The sequence below is a fragment of the Nicotiana tomentosiformis genome, chromosome 8 (genome assembly GCF_000390325.3).
Source record: "Nicotiana tomentosiformis chromosome 8, ASM39032v3, whole genome shotgun sequence".
In the NCBI taxonomy this organism is placed as follows: Eukaryota; Viridiplantae; Streptophyta; class Magnoliopsida; order Solanales; family Solanaceae; genus Nicotiana; species Nicotiana tomentosiformis.
In genome coordinates, this window is record NC_090819.1 from 51,492,669 (window position 1) to 51,515,685 (window position 23,017).

The following is a 23,017-nucleotide window of genomic DNA, read 5'->3' on the forward strand; positions in this document are numbered from 1 at the left end:
TTCGAATGATCTCTCTTGCACCTTCAGTTGTATCATTTTCCCCGATCAACATTTTACCTCTCTAATAGAAGAAAATTGATCATCAACCACTATAATTGCACATTCACTTTCACAAGATGTAACTATCCAACAGGTCATACAGTATTCTAGCATCTTGTTATGTTATTTGAGACTTTGAGTAGGTTTGTGTGATATTTTATGACTTGTGGGTATGCATAATTTGGATCACGAAGGATTCGGGAAGACTTAGGAACACTATTTTGCTATTTGGAAGATTAAAGGCTAAAAGAAGCAACTTCACCCCTCAATTTATGTATTCACGCTTTTATTCATGATTTGAAACTTCTAATAAGTTTATATGATGTATTTGAACTTGTACGTATATATTCGAATTAGAACCCGAGAAGCCAGGGAGCATTTTAGCGCCATTGCATAGAAGTTGGAACTTAAGGATTCATAAGTTTGACTTTAATCTTCGTTTTGAGTTGTTGTGTTTTGCTTTGTGTTTAGAGCCTTTGAATAAGTTCATAAAGAGATATTTGAACTTGTCGGGATGGTTTGGAGGAGACTCGAGCGACACGGGTAAATTTCAACACGTTTTTAGCAAGTTTGAAAAAGCTTTGAGCTGCTGAAACATAACCTGCTGCATTTGGCCTCGCTTCACAAGTATATCTTCCAACATATAGCTAATTCAGGGATGATTAATAAATAAAAAGAATTGTAGGCATTTGAGTCTAGTTTTTAGAGGTGCAAATCGTTTGTCATTTAGACATTGTACAAAGAGTTAACCTTTCTACTGGAGGATGGCATTGCTATCACAACTTAACCAAAAATGTTGCAAGTTAGAGACCTGATGCGATGCATAGCGTAAGAGTGTAGGGTTAATTTTTCAGCAGATTCTTAGATTTCTTATATAAATAGCCATATTTTGTACTATGAGCTTATTTCATACAGGGAGCTCGAATTTAGGTAAATTTGGAAGAGTTTTTCATCTACGACGATGGGCTACTAATCCCAACTCGATTATATGATTATAACATGAATCTATCATCAGTTTTGCCTTAGAATCAAAGAATCATAATGATGGAAACGAGGATTTTTGACTTGAAGGAAAGAAAGTATTTTTGATTATTTCAATATTGATTTGCACTCGAATTGAGAACTGATCACGCTCAACTCTAGTCCTAAAAAGGATAAGCAGTCGCTGCAAATATAATTTGGTCTAAGAGTCCAGAGTCGAATCTCACAGACAACTAAGGCTTAGCTACATCTTTTTAATATCACTAAGTAGACAAGCTCGAACAATTTCTAAGTTATAAATATTAAGATTCTTATGTCTAACTAATTAACTAACAACTTAAAGTAGTATATTAATAATCAGAGATACTAAGGGTTGGAGACAAGATTAAGGAGATCTAAAGTTATGATTTTCCCAATTGTCAGAATCCTTCCCGCCACATCTCCTATAATTTCGCCTAAGTATTCTCTACCGATCGTGAGTACTTCGGGTGTCGTAATTCTCTCTCGAGTAACTACCACTATTTACTATATGTATTCTCTCGAACTACACTAGCTGGTACTAATTCACCGCTCACTACGATCGCACCAAGGTTTCGTTATCTCTAATCCCGCCTTTAAACCCTCCGTATTGACATCTCACATACGTTAGGAGTGATGTTGTTCAACAACTACCTAAATGCGTACTCTCTCTCGAGCAGTACACACTAAATAGGCACAGTTAATTGATGGACATTCAATCAACAACAACAAACACGTAGTTGAACAAGTAGAGAAATCCAACGGCTCAATTATATAAAAACATAACAATAATTTATCCTCCAAAAGGTTCCGTCAAAGCCCTAGATAATAAATTAGCTATTTATAATAGTATGCAAAACTACAATACTATAATTCATAGCCAATAATGAAAATAGAGGAAGAAAGAGGGGAAAACGTGAAGTTGAATCCTTCTCCTTGCTTCAAGTGTGTTCTTGCCTCTCTAAAGTCTTCTCTCTCTCCAAAATAGTAGCTCCCTTCAAAATCACATTTTAGAATATATTTATAGCGACTAGGGTTTGTATGGGGCGAATTTTCCTTCTCCTAATTCGGATTGGAAAAGCTAATTTTTTTTTTGCTATTGTCCCGGCCTGGCGAAGTAAACCTCGCTTCGCTGTCCGGGACTTTCCTGGTTTCTTCTGCTACGGTCCCTGTCTAGCGAAGCGAAGTCGCTTCGCTTTCCGAAACTTTTCTCTTCAGCTCTTTTTTTCACCAATTTTTCTCCTATTTAATCCTTTTCCATATAAGTTTGTTCCTACATATAAAAAATATGTAATGAGCATATTTTCACTTTAAAAATGGTGTGAACTCTCACAACTCACATAAGAAATAATATACAAACATACTAAAAAATATGCATTTTTCACCCTTTATCATCACCCCACACTTAACCCCTGCTCGTCCGCGAGCAACAAAATTAAGCACATGTGCAAGAAACACATTTCGAAATATATTCAAGCATCACACCAATGACAATAGTTTAAATCAATGCTTAGAACCCAGCATATGCACTCTTCATACCTTTTCTCAAGTTTTAAACCCATGCCAAGATCATTTAAAATATTCATGTGACTCTTTCTAATATACTCGCCTTAAAACTTGACTCTAATACATTCCACACTATGACTCGCTCCTTGTGCCAACTCAAAAACCAAGGTCTCTACCAATCCTTTGTAAATCATGTGCTCTCACTAACAAACCATAGAGAAAATAGTCCATACACTCAAATATAAGTTCAAGTATAGTCTAAGGACTCTCAAATCAGAAGAATTTTCTCATTCTCACAAAGAAACTCTTATGCCACCAAAACTCATACCATAGGCTTGCCCCTAGTGTAAGTCTCCACTAATTTAAGCTCGCAAAGTCTAGGATCAAGTAGGGCTTTATAGGTTGTAATGTAGGCTAAGGAACGAGTAGGATATATTTGAGAAAATAATGACTAACCCTCCTAAATACACTACATTTCTCTTCCAAGCACATTCTTATCATGACCACTTCAATGTCTTGCCATTTAACCATATACATTTAGGCCTTTCTTTATTAAGCACGTCAACATATAGATACTTACTAGCCCAGACAAAGATATAGGAGGTGTTATTTTTTTTTCACTCTCCTTAATTTGGTATTTTTGGCTAGTACTTTTTTTTTTACAAGTGCACCTTGTCGGCCTTTCTATGGTTTCACTCAAAAGCTACCCAATCAATTTCTTTACTCTTCTAGCTACTTAAGTGCTTTCGGAGGTAAAGGTTTAACAAGATTTGATTAAAAACAAAGAGGGTTCATCTTGTAATGTGGTTGCCAAAGAAAAGGTCTACATGCTCAAAAGGGGTGACTATAGATAATATTAGCACTAGTAGGCAAATAGGCTAAATGGTCAATCAAAGAAAGCCTATATCACCTCCCAAACTGACAAGACTTAATCATTTTGCTTTGACTTACACAGGGGGCAAGTTCTAGACTAGCAAGGATGGCACAGAATACACCAAAATCTCACCTCACACAATGCACATGACTCACTCAGGACGGCTTGGACCCGACTCTTAAGTTAAAGCAACTAGCACAGTCATCATAAAATTTAAGCACACGGAAAGAGTCAAAAGATGATCCTCGGTGTCAAAAGAAAGCCACACATATTTTCAAGACATGTAATTACTAAGACCATGAAGAAAGTACTTTGTTCAAATGCTCCTGACCTAAGCCCCGATATAAAACATGTCAAAATGCATAGATACTCAAGTTCTCCCCATTCCATTATCAATTCAAAATGAAAAAAAATGAAAATCTTTTTTTTCTTTGGACTTTAAACCCTCAAGAAAACTGTCTAGGAAGTCTATCATTGGGAAAAGACACAATTTTTTGAAAATTCTACCTACAAAAAAAACTACTACCCGGTTCAAAGAGTCATCCCTTGGAAAAGAACCGTGGCTATAAGAAAAACCAAGAGGGATTATTTCTACCTAATAACTTTTTTGATTTTATTTTTCAACACACATAAAATAACACAACTAAAATAGCATAGGAACACTCAAACAGTCTCTTCACCCCACACTTAAAATTGTGCATTATCCCCAATGCACACTCAAAAATACAAGAGGGTAAAATAAACTACCTGGTAGGCCAAAAGCCGAAGCATTAGCCACTCATGGGGTAGTCAGACTTCTCCCATACTTGGTTCTTTGTGCGGGCATCCCAACTTAGTTCTAACCATCTTACTTACATTTGCTTTTTTCCTATAGCCTTGCTTCCCATGCTCCTAGAGAAATAAAAAATAACACTATAAAAATAATGCAATAAAAAAAAAGAAAAAGAAAGAAGTAAAGCTGGGTTGCCTCCTAACAAGCGCTTGATTTAATGCCGCAGCATGACGTAAACTATTTTTTGCCTCCACCTCGAGCTTATGAATTGAACCCCAAGTTTTGCTTCAAGCTTATGATTATGCTCCTGGGGTGGTGGAACGAATCTAACTTTCCCAAGGAAACAATGTAGTGTTCTGCACTTCTTGGCCTTTAGATGAGGTGTGTAATCCTGACTTTCTAGCAAGAAGAATTCCAGAATGTTGACACCTTGTTCCTCATTCCTTGACTCCTCAATTGGCTCGGATGACTCTATTTCTATATTATCATCCAAACACAATGTAGAAAAATACTTGGAGTATGGACCAATGCGCTCAACTACATGAACTGTGGGACTGTCAACATCCTCAATACCAATGACACTAGAGTCAGCTAAATATGTATCCTCAATGTTCTTGGATGACTCTAGTATTACTTCTTCAACATATACATCCTCAAATTCTGGTTGGATAGATTGTTGGTGTTCTACTCTGACCTCCTCCATTAGCATCTCAATTTCTACATCTAATGCATGCTCTTTTTGGCTACTATCCACAATATCAGCTTGTTGAGCATTAAATGTTTCAACTAATTGACTCACTTGTACTTCCAGGTTATGAGTAGTTGCCTCTTGCCTTTGGATAGTATCACATAGCCTTTGTTTTTGCAGTTGTTTCTCATTACTTTATTCTGTGAAACACTTTAACATATCTTTGATCTCCTTCGGGTCAGCTTCCCCGGGTTCTTTATTCCTGTTAACCTCACAAAAAAAAGTAGAACCATCATAATAAGGGGTTGGGGGAGAATAAGACATATAAGCACAACCATAAAAGTGACTATCTTGACCACCACAAACATTACATACATTTCACATACAAGATTGAGTTGGTGCACATAACTCGTTCTTAAAAATATTTTGACAATTTTGTCACAGGTGGTTTCCTCCACAATATACACAAGGAAGTTCAACAGTAGAATTACCAACATCAAAACTTTCATAATTCAACAATGTCATGTTTCTCAAATTAACAAGAAAAACTAAAATAAAAAAATCAAATACTAGAAAATAAAATAAAAGTTCAAACTTGAAACCTAGTAACATGTACCGCTACAACTACACCATTAGTTCCCCGGCAAAGGCGCCAAAATTTGATCACGCCCAAATCTAGTCCTAAAAAGGATAAATGGTCGCTGCAAATATAATCTGGTCTAAGAGTCCGGAGTGGAATCTCACAGAGAACTAAGGTTTAGCTACATTTGTTTAATATCACTGAGTAGACAAGCTCAAACAATTTCTAAGTTATAAATATTAAGATTCTTATGTCTAACTAATTAACTAACAACTTAAAGTAGTATATTAATAACTAGAGATACTAAGGGTTGGAGACAAGATTATGGAGGTCTAGAGTTATGATTTTCTCAATTGTCAGAATCCTTCATGCCACATCTCCTTTAATTTCGCCTAAGTATTCTCTACCGATCGTGAGTACTTCGGGTGTCGTAATTCTCTCTCGAGCAACTACCACAATTTACTAGATGTATTCTCTCGAACTACACTAGCTGTCACTAATTCACCGCTCACTACGATCGCACCAAGGTTTTGTTATCTCTAATCCCGCCTTTAAACACTTCGTATTGATATCTCACGTATGTTAGGATTGATGTTGCTCAACAACTACCTAAATATGTACTCTCTCTCGAGCAGTACACACTAAATAGGCACAGTTAATTGATGGCCATTCAATCAACAACAACAAACATGTAGTTGAACAAGTAGAGAAATCCAACGGCTCAATTATACAAAAACATAACAATAATTCATCCTCCAAAAGGTTCCATCAAAACCCTAGATAATAAATTAGCTATTTATAATAGTATACAAAACTATAATACTATAATTCATAACCAATAATGAAAATAGAGGAAGAAGAAGGGAAAACGTGATGTTGAATCCTTCTCCTTGCTCCTAGTGTGTTCTTGCCTCTCTAAAGTCTTCTCTCTCCCCAAAATAGTGGCTCCATTCAAAATCACGTTTTAGGATGTATTTATAGCGACTTGGGTTTGTATGGGGCGAAATTTTCTTCTCCTAATTCGGATTGGAAAAGCTATTTTTTTTGCTCCGGTCCTGGTCTGGCGAAGTGAACCTCGCTTCGCTGTCCGGGACTTTCCTGGTTTCTTCTGCTGCGGTCCCTGTCTAGCGAAGCAAAGTCGCTTTGCTTTCCGAAACTTTTCTCTTCAGCTCTTTTTTTCACCAATTTTTCTCCTACTTAATCCTTTTCCATATAAGTTTGTTCCTACATATAAGAAACACGTAATGAGCATATTTTCACTTAAAAAATGGTGTGAACTCCCACAACTTACATAAGAAATAATATGCAAACATACTCTTATATATTTTCATCCTTTATCAAGAACCTTCTTATATATTTGGCCTTGTGAGGGTATGGATTAGAGGGATTTAAATTTTGCTTTCGGATTTGACCATCTAGCCTGGATTGACTTTTGTTGACTTTGACCTAGGCATATCCTTTGCTTATGGAATTGAGGCATATGACCTAGATTGATGTTTTAGAGAACCTCACTTCGTTATCCGAGACTTTTCTCTTCAGCTCTTTTTTCACCCATTTTTCTCTTATTTAATCCTTTTCCGCATAAGTTTGTTCCTACATATAAAAAAAATACGTAATGACATATTTTCACTTCAAAAATGGTGTGAACTCCCACAACTCACATAAGAAATAATATGCAAACATACTCAAAAACATACATTTTTCATCCTTTATCAAGAACCTTCTTATATATTTGGCCTTGTGAGGGTATGGATTAGAGGGATTTAAATTTTGCTTTCGGATTTGACCATCTAGCCTGGATTGACTTTTGTTGACTTTGACCTAGGCATATCCTTTGCTTATGGCATTGAGGCATATGACCTGAATTGATGTTTTAGAGCATTCTTTGGGCTTGTTTGAGGGACTTGGAGCATAGAAAGATAGATTTTGAAGAATAGAACTAGTTCGGAGTTGAGACTTGACCATGAATAGGAAACTTTTATCAAATTATCTTGTTTGCTATGTGCTAGGTATTTTTGGTGTAACCTACATACAAGGTGACGAGTGTATATAAGAATACCATATGATTCTGTGCTTGGATAGATGGATAAGCTTCATAATATTTACTTGATTTACTTGTGTCATGACTGTTTGTGCATTTTCATATGCTTGTATAATTGTATAGGCATTATTCACATGCTAGTTTAATATTATAGATTTTATGTACTTATTTTACATGATGGAACTGCTTAGTCATGCATTGTTTCTTATATGCACCTTATTAGCAAATATATTTTGTTCTCATTACTTATTTGAGGCTGTTATGTGTAAAGTTGAGTTGTTCGACGTGTGCATTCATGTTCCTGTTGAGGTATCAATTTGGACTAGCATTACATATTCCTGCTGAGGTATAGTTTAGCTATGTCATTACATGTTCATGTTGAGGTATCCGTTTGGGCATATCACTACATGTTCTTGTTGGGCGTGTGAGATCAAGTTTCTATTTACGTGTGGATTAAGATCTATCCCTCTAGAATCATGTGATCACCCATGTTACCTTGAACCGTATGCGAAGGTTCAAAAACCAATGGGTTTCTGGTTTGATTATGATAGTGAATAAAGAGAATGAGCAAAAAGGTGAAAGAATTATTTTGTTTAAGTGATCCTTTATGTATATTCATGCATTTTTATATACTTATTCATGCTTATTATCTATATATGCTTTTCATGCATTCATACACATGTATAAAACTTATTAGAAGGTTGAGCGCACTTGGGAAGTACCAATTGGATGTCAAGGTTGACTATATATCATACATATATGATATTAGGCTCTTGTTGATGCGTTTCATATGTTCAATATTTTTATATATGCTATTTGAAGCATTGATACATGCACGGGACATGCTTAGCCGAGATAATATGCATCACTTCATATGCCCTATATATACATATTATTATATGCTTGAATTTTAATAGCTTATTGTGGTGCTTATGTGCATTTTCTCTATAATTTCTATGTATGAAATGTATAGGTTTGTAAAGTAAATATTTTGACTAAAGTTTTGTCACTACTTTGTTAGGGGATAGTAAGGAATACTTACTAAGTACTGTGTTGGTATACTCATATTACACTTTTACACCCCGTGTGCAAATATTGTAGTCGAGCTATAACAGAGTTTGAGAGTGAGCGTTGGAGATTCAATAGTGTTCCAGTTGTGATCTACCAATTGTTTGCAGTAGCCTAGAGTCTATATTTCTATTTATGTATATTCAAACAAATGATGTATTTTCTTCATATCATCCTTGATTCTTATCCTTAGTTGTTCATGACTTGTGATACCAGTTCTTGGGGTAGTTGTATAAAATTTCTCACTTTTATTTCATTATTTGTAAGATTATCTTCAGTTTGGGTTGCATTTATGTTTGTTGGTTCACCTAGAGGATTAGGTTAAGTGCCATCACGACTTGGTGGGATTTGGGTAGTGACAAAGTGGTATCAAGTACTAGGTTCGCAGCTTATATGAGTCATGAGCGGTGTCTTAGTAAAGTCTTATTTATGGATATATAGAGCTCTATATCTATAAGCGAGAGGTTATAGAGGCATTTAGGAAAGTATTCCCTTTTTCACTTATTTTTCGTGCTATAGAACTGGAAGTAGGACCTTGAAATTCTTCTTGTCTTTCCTATACAATGTTAAGAGCATGTTCTTTATTTTAGCACTAGAGGATCGAAATAATGTCATGGATGGGTCATGAGATGTTTTCCCCGTGATATAGGATAGGCCAGTCTAAAAGATAAGTCTCAGGTTTAGACCCAAAATAGGCTCAGAGGACTTAATTGAGTGAGCTTGTTTAGGACTCTTTAGTCCGATAATGCCCCTAAAAATAGGAGTAATGGTGTATTGATGCTATGATATAGTTATGTTTTCCTAGTTGGTTGCTTGCGGATTTAGTAGATGTCTTCATAGCATTAAAGGATAGTAGAGGGTTATGTTGCCAAAGGGAATTAGTAGAGTTTGCTAAACAGCTATGTAATAAGTATTATGTGCCTAAGAACTAAACTTGGAGAGTTAGATATAACGAGAAGAAATTACTTTAGATGCAAAAGGAAATGGGGAATGCTTGATCATCGTCCCAAACTATTAGTACAGTCTTATGGTATGGATATAACAATAGACATTCAATCGTTCATTAGTGGGATAGAACAAACTCTTACATCTTTTGGGTATGTGTAAACTCGAAAAGTTCAGTTGATCACATAGAGATAGTATCCATTATAAGGTTACAATGGGAAGTCGGATAAGGACAAAGATAAGTAAGCTTATCTCTTATGATGAGATCCAAGGCTTTTATGACTTCTTATTGATATATTTTCCTTCTATCGCGCATAATGGATGTGCTATGAAGAGAGTTTGAATAGCTTGAGCAAGGTGACATGACTGTTACAATGATAAATTGTGCATCTAACAGATGTTGTGAGATGCGCTATACTTAGTACCATAAGATCTTATGAGAAGTTTAGCTGAGTATCAATGAGAGGTAATAGTAGTTAAGAGAAAAAAACTATTGTAAGCTCTCGGATGATGTGATTATGGATTTAAGACAAGTGGGGAGCCTATCATCAACGATTATACCACACGTGCATGTGTTGTTATAGTTCCTAGGACAAGGTGCACTTGCAAATTTGTTACAATTTGAGAAGGGTGTCATTGGGGTTTATTTGGAAAAAGGGTTTTGCCGGATATATGATGTGCTACACTTGATTGATGCTCCAAGACTGTTGGATTACTCAGACTTCTCATTTTTAGTAGGCATGATGTTGAATGAATAAATATTCACTCGGTTGCCTAAGGGTGAGGTTACTCTTTTTAGGGAGATTTTGTATAATGGAGCACAAGTTGTTTGACATGTTCGGTTGTGCATTGGGACACTAGAGTGGTTGACTCTCAGGAATGGTTCTAGTGGATTCAAGTTTCATGATATGTTACTTGAGGAGACCCCAAATGTTTTACTTGTTTGAGAATTTGATTTTAGCATTGGATCGTGTCAGAGTCTTAGAGTACTTTTATATAACTGTTAATATGACTTTGTAGAATTGGAGAGATGAAAGGAATAATTTCATATTCATTGAGGGAACTTTAGAGAGAACATCTCGATTTGAGGTACTTCCGTGTATGTGATGGAGGTAGAGAGGCCTACGGATATTATGATAATGTCATTTCATATCAGGATCACTTGGTGTGTATTTTGGTTAAAGAACATAGTGTTTCGGGAAGACAAGGGATGTCTTTAAAGGGAACAGTAATCTGCAGAATATTGAGGTAGTATAGTAATGGTTTGGACCAGTATTGCAACAGAAATGATTGATTTCAGTGGTGTAATCAGGTATTACAAACACCGTGTACGAAGACTTTTGGGTTTGTCCTTCTATGTAGCTTGGTTGACTTAAAGAGGTTCAATTATAATGGCTTGATTGTGTGGAAGTGAACCTCTAAGGGCTTGAAATAGTTTTGATCATGAAATTAAAGTCGATGTGCCTCACCAGTTGGTTTAAGTTGTATGATTTTAAGACAATGAAACTTATTTAGAAGAACTATCATACTTTGAGGATTTGGAGTTGATAACAAAATTTATGTACTCAGATATGAAATTATTATCAATGTAGTGAGTCGTGTGAGGTTTGTATTTATGTATAAATGTTGTCGACATCTTCATGTAGAAAATCAAGGGCTAGAGACATCATTAAGAATTTGAGTAGCTTAAGAGCGTGCTAGTACTATTTTGTATCACTCAGGAAGGGAGTGGGTTGCAGAGGATGCTTACAGATGAGGTCTACGGATAATTTGATTAAGTGCTATGGTAATTGTGTGATAAGTAATTGTTGAGGTTCAGAGATCTTAGATTGAGGAGTATGGTTCAAGAGGTTGCTGGCATTGTTTCTGTATGATTAGAATGGTGAACAGGTTAAGGAAAAGACCTTAAAGACTCATAGATTGGAGTACTTGATGCATTAGGGTTCCACGAGGTTGTATCAGGCTATGTGTGACTTGTAAAGACAAATGAAACATGAAAGGAAAAGATACAAAATGTTTCTTTTGGGTATTTGAGTTGATACTAGTTAGATATTAGTAGTTGGGACTGGTGGGTTAGAAACTTATTACGATATCCATGAGTAGAAGTTAGAATGGGTCACTATGGACTTGTGGAAGACTTATTACCTTTTTTGAAAAGATTTTTAATCTGTTTGGGTTACTAGTGGCCCATTTGGATTGTATATTTAATGATGGGTTAGATTTGCTTAAGCAATGCAGTATTTACTCTAGATATACCACTTGGAAGATTATCATGTTATCCAAAAGGTTGTACGTTGCACTAGGTACTTGTTTCATCAGATTGACAGAGTGACAATTCACTGTGTGATTATGGCAGTTGTGTCAGATGGTTTGGGTGCACAGGCTGAGTTGGGTTGAGCTTACTTATCCGCTACTTGATGGACAGATTGAGTTTGGAACAAAAGGGAATTTACTAGTATGGTGCGCAAACCATGTCATTTGAGGTTTTATGTGGAATTTGACATGGTTTGTTGTCACAACCCAAAATCTCCACCAATCGAGATCGTGATGGCGCCTAACACTGCTTGCTAGGCAAGCCAGCACACAATAATAAAATATGAAAGAACTGCAATAAATGACTAATAATAGGATAATGACATTGCATAAAAGCAATTTCTAAGATAAACGTGATAAGTGTGAAGCCAAAAACTAATGCAAACTATCTCACGATGTGGAGTCACAAGTACATGAGCTTATAGAGTTTACTACATACACTGTTTTGAAAGAAAATACAACATTGTCCGAAGAATGGAAATAGTACAATGGAAATAAAAAATGACTCAACACCTACAAACGAAATACAGCTCTACCTCGAATCACCTGCCTGGTATCTGCTAAGCACCTCGCGGGACTCTACTGGTACCGATGTTCGGATCTGCACAAGAAGTATATTATGAGTATAACCGACCTAATGTACTTAGTAAGTGTCGAACCTAACCCGACAAGGTAGTGACGAGATTAAAACAAGACACCCACAATAAACCTGTACAGTTATATATCAAGAGGTAGCAAAATAACAGATAAAATAATCAAATATGACAATGGATTAATGACAAGTGGAAGGGATAACAAGTACACAGGTAAAGAGGCATAAATCGGTAACATAAAGTAAGGTGTCACTGGTAAGCCTCTTTCAAAGTAAGTAACGAAGTCACAAAGCCAAGTTGACATTTCAAATATCAAAGTAAGAGCAAGGAAATCCATAGAATTGCACGGCATCACCCTTCGTGCTTTTACTCTCATCCTCACATTATAATATAAAAGCAAGTGAACTACATCAACATTCATGCTTTTACTCCCATCCTCACATAATAATAATAAAGCAAGTGCATGCCATCATCCTTCGTGCTTTTACTCTCATTCTCACATAATAATAATAATAAAGCAAGTACACGGCATCACCTTTCGTGCTTTTACTCTCATATTCTAATAATAATAAAGCAAGTGCATGACATCACTCTTCGTGCTTTATCCTAACGTTGGCTCAAGCAATGATATCAATATATAAATAAGGCACGACAACACCCTTTGTGCATTTCAATCTTTCTCACCAAGTAATCACATACACCACATTGCCAAACGAGGTGGGAAGCATATTCAACATCAACAATAGTATTTTTACGCAACTCGTCATATGAGAATCTTCCAACAATTAGTGCCAACAACAAATCAATATTTTTCACGATATCAACACACAATATAACAATAATCTCAATATAAGAAATATAATAAAAATGAGCAATCAAATAATTCAACAATCTATCTAAAGCATGGAAGACATAATACACAAAATAACATAGTACAAGTAAGGCTAATTCTTCTCGCATGCTTATCCCATGGTCAACGCATATACACTCGTCACCTTGCATATACGTCGCCCCCAACACATAGATCACATAACAAATAAACTCGATTCTACCTTATTTCCCTCAAATCAAGGTTAACCAAGACACTTACCTCTTTTAGGAACACAATCAACGATCCAACATGGCTTTTCCTTTAGAACAAGCCTCCAAACCAATCGAATCTAGTCAAATATTGTTCAAAAAATTCAAAACAAGCTTTAGAAACTCCCACGAATAAAAAAGATTCAATCTTTATTATAATTGAAAAAAGTCAATAGAAAGCTAACTCGGGCCCACGTGGTCGAAATATGAAAATAGGACCAAATTTCGACTACCCATTCACCCCCAAGCATGGATATGTGATTTGTCTCAAAATTTGACCTCAATTTGAGGTCTAAATTTTAATTTTATAAAATTTCTAAATTCTACCCAAAGCCCCCAATTTTTGCTTTGCAATTCATAGATTTGATGATAAAATTCATAGAAAAGTAATTGAAATTGATTGAAAATAAGTTAAAGTTACTAATCTATTTGGGAAGAAATTAATCACCAAAAATTGCCTTTATAGGGTCTAGGGTTAAAAAATGGTGTAAAAGAGCTAAGTACCGAAATCCCAACATTTTACCTAGCTGCAGATGTCGCAATTGCGAACTCTTGTTCGCAATTGCGACCTCCACAAAAGCGAACCATTGTCCGTAAAAGCGAACAGCTTCTGAGCCCTTCAGTTATCACAATTGCTCGCCTAAACTTCGCATTTGTGAAGTCCCACCTATCGCAAAAGCGATCCTGTCTTCGCATTTGCGAAGCTCTCCAGTACAGCATCCTAGTCGCAAATGAGACACTTTGATTGCAAATGCGATGCCCACCTGCTCGCAAATGTGACCACTGCTTTGCAATTGCGAAGCATGCCTGCCCCTGCCCTTTATCGAAAATGCGAGCTTGGCTTTGCAAAAGCGAAGCTCGCATTTACGAACAGGTCCTCGCAAATGCAAGTGCAGATTAAAGAGCACCAGAAGTTCTGTTAAGCCAAAAATAGTCCCCAAAGCATCTCAAACTCACCCGAGTCCCTACGGCTCCAATACGAACAACCACTGGTGACGATCAATTTTGACCCTCCCTTTTAAACTTAATTTATTCATACTTAATGATTTGCAATAAATATTTTGAAAAATATTTTCTAATCAATAATATATATTTTTACAAAAGTATTAAGTATTAATGGTGTTGAAATTAATAATTTAGTATTATAATTACAAAATATATCATACTTACTATTTTAAGATTATTAAAATAACCTTTATATATATTACATAGGTTTTATAATTAATTTAATAAATTATTCCTTAATTTTTGGTTAATTAATCTACTATTTCAATAATTCAAAATCTTTTATAAGTAATTAATTAATTACAATATTTAGTAATGTATTTGATAATTATAAATTTACTACATTTTGTTGAAAGTAATTAAGTTTATTTAAATTAATTTCAAAAGGGTTAAAAAACTAAAAGGCTACCATTGCAATCTCCTAATTAAACATAAAGTGGCTACCATTTAAATAAAAAACGACCCAATAACCAAGCCTAAAGCCAAAACCCGACCCAGTCCAAACACCCCTTCCTCTCCACTTTAGCAAACCATGCCACTCCCTTTAAACCAATAGCGGTGGGCCACTTCACCCATCCCAATCACTCACACAACAATTACAACGAATCCAAGCCATCCATCTCGTAGATCAACGACTCCGAATTTATCTCCATTATCCCCTTAATTTCAATACCCCATCAGACTTAATCGTGGTCATTGAAACTAGGAGATCCAACGGCCCTCACATTTTCTCCTTAAAAACTTTTAAACCCGGAATTATCAGGGCCGTTGAGCTAAAGAATCAATGGCCCAGATCCCTTCTCTAGACTTTATCCCTATAGACGGACTACCCAACCCCAAAACCCTAAAGCATTTCACCTAAGACTCCCCCTTCCTTTTTCTCTCTCTATCTCTAAAATGTCATGAATGAATCAGTCACAGACATTGCACAAATTTGTGCAAGGTTACAAATCCTGACCCCAAATCATTATTTCTCGCCGGTGCTTCCCCATTTCGTCATACAAATTTGAAATCTCGAAGTCCTCTGACTTAGATGCAAACATGAAACTTCAAGTCCTCAAGTCCTTCGATGCTGCAATGAAATCCCTCATGCATGAGCACCTCATGATGATTATTCGAAGCCAGAGGTCAAATGCAATGACTTTTGGATTTTCGGTCTTTGTTCGCTGGTTTTCTCACTTGTAACGGATGTCACACACTCAAGTAAAACTCCCACTGATCTTTCCCCTCTGTTCGTTTATGATTTTACTCGATTGTGCTTGCATCACCATTCCTCCGTCACTCTCCACTACCAATTTGAATATGTGAAACCCTAAGGCTTCAAAGGCCACTATAAATTGGGGCTTTTATTGCTTTCACCTAACACATAGCAAGATACATATGAGAACCATCTAACAATACAGAAAAACATTAATTTTAGTCTTCAGTAGCAAAAAATCAAACTAGGGTTCCTAACTAGCTTTGATCTCCTTTCCTTTATGGGTTTTGAGCTTCACATTGGTCGGAATTTGAGCTCTTGATTCTTAATGGCTAAGGAAGATTCTTGTTTGGTTTATTGCTCAAAAGAAGGTCAGTGAACTCGACCGTTTTTCTTTTTTATTTTCTTTTAGTTGCTAAACTATGTCTATTCTGCTATCTCTTATTGGTTGTTTCAGCTTATAATATTTTTAATGTTAATTTACAATTGATTACTTCTATTCATGATGTGTTCATAGTCAACTATTATACTCAGACATTGTATTATTCAAGTGGATACCAATCGTTTGTTGCGAGATTATAATGAATACTGCTCTAAGTAACCTATATGATCAACCTTCTGTAGTTAACTAAAGACTCTTGATGATTCCCTGCACTTGTTTGACTGTTCTGTTATGGCTTTCATGGTCACCTTATTGATCCTGCATAGTGTTATCTGTTAGCCTGTACTTGAAGTTATTTGTGTGATAAAACAAACTAAGGATGTATATGAATACCTAAGGTAAAGTATAGAACTGTCTCTTTAACTTAAGTATGGCAGCTTAAAAATGTTTGAGTTGCTTTTCCTCTTTAATGTGTTCTTCTATGGTTCTGTGACTCTAGAGAAACCAATGTAAGAATCTTTTGTCAACTCCCATAATTGCTTAATCATATTTGTGTGTCTCATTGCATGAGATAATGCCTAGAGGTAACTAGAATGGGTTCTAATGAATCTCGGTATCCAAGTGTTGTCTGCTGTTATCTACTTAGCCTAAGGCCATGCCAGAAATCTGACTAAAGTTGCATCTGTTGTGATTGAGTACCACTTGTTGAATTAGGTGTTGCTAAACTTCATGATGTTAGACTAGTTTGAATGAATATGAGTCTTTAAGAGAGAAGACAGAGTCACCATTCCTAGTTTGGGCATATCATACTCAATTATTTGAATGACTCCTTTTCTAACATGCTCCTGTGATTCTGTTAAACCTCATGGTTGTATAACCATGTCTTGATCTTACTATGTAAGCATGTCCCTAACTAACTGGATTTTTATACTTATTCTTGTGTGTATTCTGATAGTTGCCATACATTTAGCTTAAGCTATGAAGCTTGGTTAAGATATTTTCATGTTGTTTTGATGTTTCATTTGTTGTGAGAGCTGAAACTAAGCTTCATCATAGCTGAATTTCTATACTTGACCTGCATAACATATCTTTAATATAAGGTTTTCATTGCCTTTTCTGAACTCACATAATGACACTGCTAGTCTGATTTCATGATTCCCTATCATGTTTGTGATGGTGTAACCCTGTTAAATGTCCCATGTAAGTGCTCTCTCTTGGATACCTTGCACTTATCTTGTTCTTGAACAACTCTATGATCAAATAAGTACCTACATTATCTTTAAAACCTCATCAAGCTTACCTAAATGAAATAGGATTGGTTTATGAATCTTAAATGAACCTTCTATTGTTGCATGTTTTATTTGAGTATAGTAATATGCTTTATTTCACAATGAGATTGGGTGAGTATAAAGTTAAGAGCTCTTAGAAGGAAACAATCATGTCATTTGCTTAGAATGTAATTGAATTGTTAACTCGCATCTTTGTTAATACCCTTTAGAGGTTTCAATTGAAGCCGTTAACCTGTACACATACTAGAAGTTAAGATTTAGTTAAGGTGAATCCTGTCGCACTCCGTTTTCTCGCGAAAGTGGGTTTCGACATGTAACAACTCTTTTAAATGACAACTCTTGAGAGGGCCAGTTGCTCATATCGGCTCTGTATCCATTCAGCACCACTAAGCTCGGCCTCCCATATGATTCTTAGGGAAGGAATCTTCACCTCGGTATGTATAACAGCTTCAGTACCATAAAACCAGTAGATAGGGGGTTGCCTCAGTTGATATGCGGACTGTGGTGCGGTATCCGAGCAAAGTAAATGGTAGCTTCTCATGCCATTGCTTGTAGTTATCCACCATCTTCCTTAATATCTTCTTGATGTTCTTGTTGGATGCTTCCATGGCTCCATTCATTTGCGGTCTATATGCTGTAGAATTTCGGTGCTTGATTTTGAATGTTTCACATATGGCTTTTATCAGATCAGTGTTGAGATTGGCAGCATTGTCGGTAATGATTGACTCAGGCACTCCGAATCGACAAACAATACGATCCCGGACAAAGTCTGCTACGACCTTCTTAGTCACAGCTTTATAGGAAGCAGCTTCGACCCATTTTGTGAAATAATCTATGGCTACCAAGATGAATCTTTGTCCATTAAAAGCAATGGGTTTAATTGGTCCGATGACGTCCATGACCCAGGCAGAGAAAGGCCAGGGTGAACTCGTTGCATTGAGTTCGTTGGGTGGCACCCGTATCATATCAGCATGTACTTGGCATTGGTGACACTTCTGTACATATTTGATGCTGTCTGTCTCCATAGTCACCCGGAAATACCCTGCCCATAATATCTTCTTGGCTAGAATGAACCCGTTTATATGAGGTCCGCAGGTTCCGGCGTGTATATCTTCAAGCAACCTAGATGCCTCCTTGGCATAGACATATCGCAGCAATTCCAAGTCAGGAGTCCTTCTATATAGAATTACTCCGCTCTAAAAGAAGTGGTTGGCCAATCATTGAAGCGTACGCTTCTGAGTGTGTGTGGCATTTCCTGGGTATTCTCCTTTCTCCAAATACTCCTTGATATCATGAAACCATGGATTTCTATCAAATTCTTCTCCAACATGAGCACAGTAAGCTGGCTGCTTACGAATCTCTATCGGGATAGGATCAATAAAATTCTTGTCTGGATGTTGTATCATGGAAGACAAGGTAGCCAGTGCATCTGCGAACTCGTTTTGAATTCTCGGAACATGTTTGAATTCTATCTTCGTGAAGCTCTTGACCAAATCTTGCACACAGTGCACGTATGGCAACATTTTAGTGTTCTTGGTAGCCCATTCTCCGAGTACTTGATGTACTAGCAGATCTGAATCTCTGATTACTAGCAACTCCTGAATATTCATGTCGACGAACAATCTGAGTCCCAAGATGCAAGTCTCGTATTCTGCTATATTGTTGGTGCATGGGAACCTAAGCTTGGCAGATACCGGGTAATGTTGACCGGTTTCTGATACCAAAATAGCTCTGATGCCCACTCCTTTGAAGTTTTTGGATCCGTTGAAAAACATCCTCCAACCATCATATGTTTCGGCAATATCTTCCCCTACAAACGACACTTCGTCATCGAGAAACTACGTCTTCAATTGTTCATATTCTCCATCTACGGGGTTCTCTGCCAGGTGATCAGCCGATGCTTGCCCCTTGACCGCCTTCTCAGTCACATAGATGATGTCAAACTCACTCAGCAATATCTGCCACTTTGTTAGCTTACCCGTAGGCATGGGTTTCTGAAAGACGTATTTCAGCAGATCCATCCTCGATATGAGATATGTGGTGTATGCGCAGAAGTAGTGCCTCAAATTCAGGGCTATCGATGTCAAGGCACAACAGGTTCATTCCAACAAAGAGTACCGGGCTTCGTAAGGTGTGAACTTCATACTCAGATAGTATATCGTCTGCTCTTTTCTCCCGGTTTCATCATGTTTTCCTAGGACGTAACCAAAAGCTCCATCCAACACAGATAGGTACATCAATAGAGGTCTCTCGGGCTCTGGTGGGACCAACACGACTGGCTTGGACAGGTACTCCTTGCTTTTATCGAAAGCCCTTTGACACACTTCGGTCCAGCTTATCGCGGCATCTTTCCTCAGCATTTTGAAGATCAATTCACATATTACCATTGACTGTGCTATAAAATGGGTGGCTTGGATAGGTACTCCTGAATAACTTTGATCTTTTTTGGGTCTAACTTAATACCATGACGACTGACGATGAAACCCAGCAACTTTCTAGCAGGGACTCCGAAAGCACATTTTGCAAGAATTAACTTCAGATTGTACTTTCGAAGTCGGTCGAAAAACTTCCTCAGGTCTGCTATGTGGTCCGAACTCCTCTTAGACTTGATGATGACATCATGCACATACACCTCAATTTCTTTATGTATCATATCGTGGAAAAGAGTAGTCATGGCCCTCATGTAGGTAGCCCCGACATTCTTCAAACCAAACGACATCATTTTGTAATAATATATTCCCCATGGGGTGATGAAGGATGACTTTTTGGCGTCCTCTTCGTCCATCCAAATCTAGTGATATCCTGCGAAGCAATCCATAAAGGATTGGAGTTCATACTTGGCACAATTATCGATCAGTATGTGTATATTGGGCAATGAGAAATCATCCTTTGGGTTTGCTCTGTTCAGATCTCGAAAGTCAACGCATACCCACACCTTCCCATCCTTCTTCGAAACTGGTACAATGTTGGCTAGCCAAGTTGGATACTTGACCACCCGAAGGACCTTGGCTTTGATCTACTTGGTAACCTCTTCTTTTATATTTAAACTCATATCTGGATTGAATTTCTCGAGCTTCTGTTTTACCGGCGGACATGTGGGGTTGGTAGGTAGCTTATGCGCCACTATGGATATGCTCAACCCTGTCATGTCATCGTAGGACCATGAAAAAATATCCTCATATTACTTTAGAAATATGATGTACTCTTCCTTCTCTAATGGTGATAGATGAATTCTAATGCGGGTTTCTTTGGTTGTTTCAGAATCGCCTAAGTTTACTGCCTCAGTTTCTTCCAAATTGGACTTTGTTTTGTTCTCAAAATTCTCTACCTCTTTGACAATTTCCTCAGGTATTATATCATCTTCCCAAACTTCTAAATCATTTTCCTTATGTTGCATTGTCTTATTACATGTCACAATCGTAGGTTCATCAGGATATGTAATAATTATGCTGAAAAAGAATGTAGAAAGATAATAATATAAATAAACAAAAATCAATGATGCATTAATAAAACTTAAAACTATCAATAAGTATAACTCGATGTTTCGAGTAATTATTTCAAAACAAAACACTAAAAATGTCTTAAATGCCAAAAACAATTTTAAAAGTAAATCATGCTAGTTCTGCCAAGGCTACCTAAGTGCCCGGCGAGCCCGAGATGGTGTAGTAGTCCAGTTCCTGAGAACATCTCCTTATCCCATTATCTGAATGGTGAGGTTTTCCTCCTCCTCCTGCTCCAAGATTGCACTGCAGTCCATATTTTCCTCATCCAGAAATAGCTTCCTCATACCGGCCAAAACGTTATCTTCCTTGAATCCCTAAATCATATCAGTCTGGCAGAATGTCTAGTGCAGCAATGGTATGGGTTATTCTAATGGATAGTAAAAGTCACGCCATGGCAGTGTCCAATCATTATATTCTTGCATGGTGTATTCGTATCCGAGACCAAAGGTTGTGCTATGATATTGTGGCTGTATTGGTTCTGTGATCCCTTGAAGCTTTGGACCAAGACCCTTGGCGAGCTCAAAACATACACTTAAATTATGCTCGCTAATCAAATATAGTATAGTATAATATCGTATCAATAGGGATTGGATTTAAATAGTATTCTCATAGTTTCTAGCTTGGTCGCTATACAAGATGATCAACAATTGAGATTTATATGATTTCTAACTAAAATTAACTAAGAGTTTAAAGCTATTGACTAATGACAATCGAAACAAGGAATAAGCAAAGAAAGTTATCAATGGGAGAAAATAGGGTTTTGATAGGATATGTGCACGATAATTATTTGGGATCTAACTCTAGATAATTCACTTCTAATGTGTAAGTGAGTATCTCGAATTCACTCAATTATTAGTTCACACGTTCAGCAAAAACTCCTCTCTCGATTAAGTCTTCACCTCGCGAGATGAACCAAATTAAGCACGTAAAGATATGCAAGAATGCATAGTGGATTGATCTTTAGGAGAACCTCTTTCGATTATCCTCCTAACTAGGTTTAATCAATGATTCAACTAGCCTCTTTCGATTACTAAGAAGAATTAATGAACTAAACCAACAATATAATGTAAAGATATCACAAGTTATGCCTCTCTCGATTACATGAATACGGGAATATAGATGCAATGATTAAATAATCCAAAAATGCTTCAATATATATAAAACTAGAGTTATAATCTACAAACAATCATCAATACACCAAATCCATCAAACCCTAAAGAGAACTACTTCATAGATATGGATAAATTCATCACAAATAAAGTTAAAGTATAGGAAAACATAAATTCGATCCAAACTCGGGCCTTGAGTGATGAAGGAATGAAGAAATCCTTGTGCTTTTACCTCCAACTCTTCCTTAGCCTCCTTAGGTCGATTATGTGTCAAACGCTTAGAAAATAACGTTTTCCATGTATTTATACCAAGTAGAGTCGGGCCCATATGAAACCACCTTCTCCTAGCCGAAATAGAATTTTCACTCTGTAAAAATTTCACAGGCACGTCGCATGGGGCGACACTGTCACGCCCCGAAATCGGGGAGCGCGACTGGCACTCAACCGAGTGAACCCGACCGAGCAAGCCTGTTAGATTTTCTTCTACCCAAACTCACCCATGAATGGAGATAATACATATTTTCATTAATTAGACAAAAAGGTGTTCATGTCTACAATACCAATTCATTACCAATAGTTTCATCATTTTTAAAGTCTCAAATGGAACAAGTAATACAACCACAACATAACATAGTTTGACTTTCCCAGCACCAATACACAACCCACACTATGTCTACGGAGCCTTTAATAGATACAAAAGAGTACTATGATAATGCCGTCAACAAGTCCCGGCTATACCTCAAACACAATACACGAGGAACAAAAGATACATGACCCCGAAATGAAGTGGGGCTCACCAAGTCAGCTGGGAAGAGGATGTACCGCTATCACTGATCAATGTCTCCTGCTGTGGAACCGACTGTATCCATTGAAGATGTAGTGCCCCCGGCAAAAGGGACGTTAGTACATATGAAATAGTACTAGTATGAATGATAAAACACCCTCTCAATAGAATAATAAATAATACAAACAAGAATATTATAATATCAGTGGAAGCATTAAACAACATCAAACCTCAATTTAGGATCAAGAC

General features: G+C 36.8%; 1 protein-coding gene across 1 annotated transcript; it reads right to left on the reverse strand.

Annotated features, from left to right (window-relative positions):
• Positions 1-18,589: 18,589 nt before the first annotated feature.
• LOC138897464 (uncharacterized) lies at positions 18,590-19,759 on the reverse strand. Its single transcript, XM_070183433.1, has 2 exons — positions 19,519-19,759; positions 18,590-19,182 (listed from the first exon to the last, which is right to left on the reverse strand). Exons 1-2 carry the CDS (start codon positions 19,757-19,759, stop codon positions 18,590-18,592), a joined length of 834 nt encoding a protein of 277 aa, XP_070039534.1.
• Positions 19,760-23,017: the final 3,258 nt, after the last annotated feature.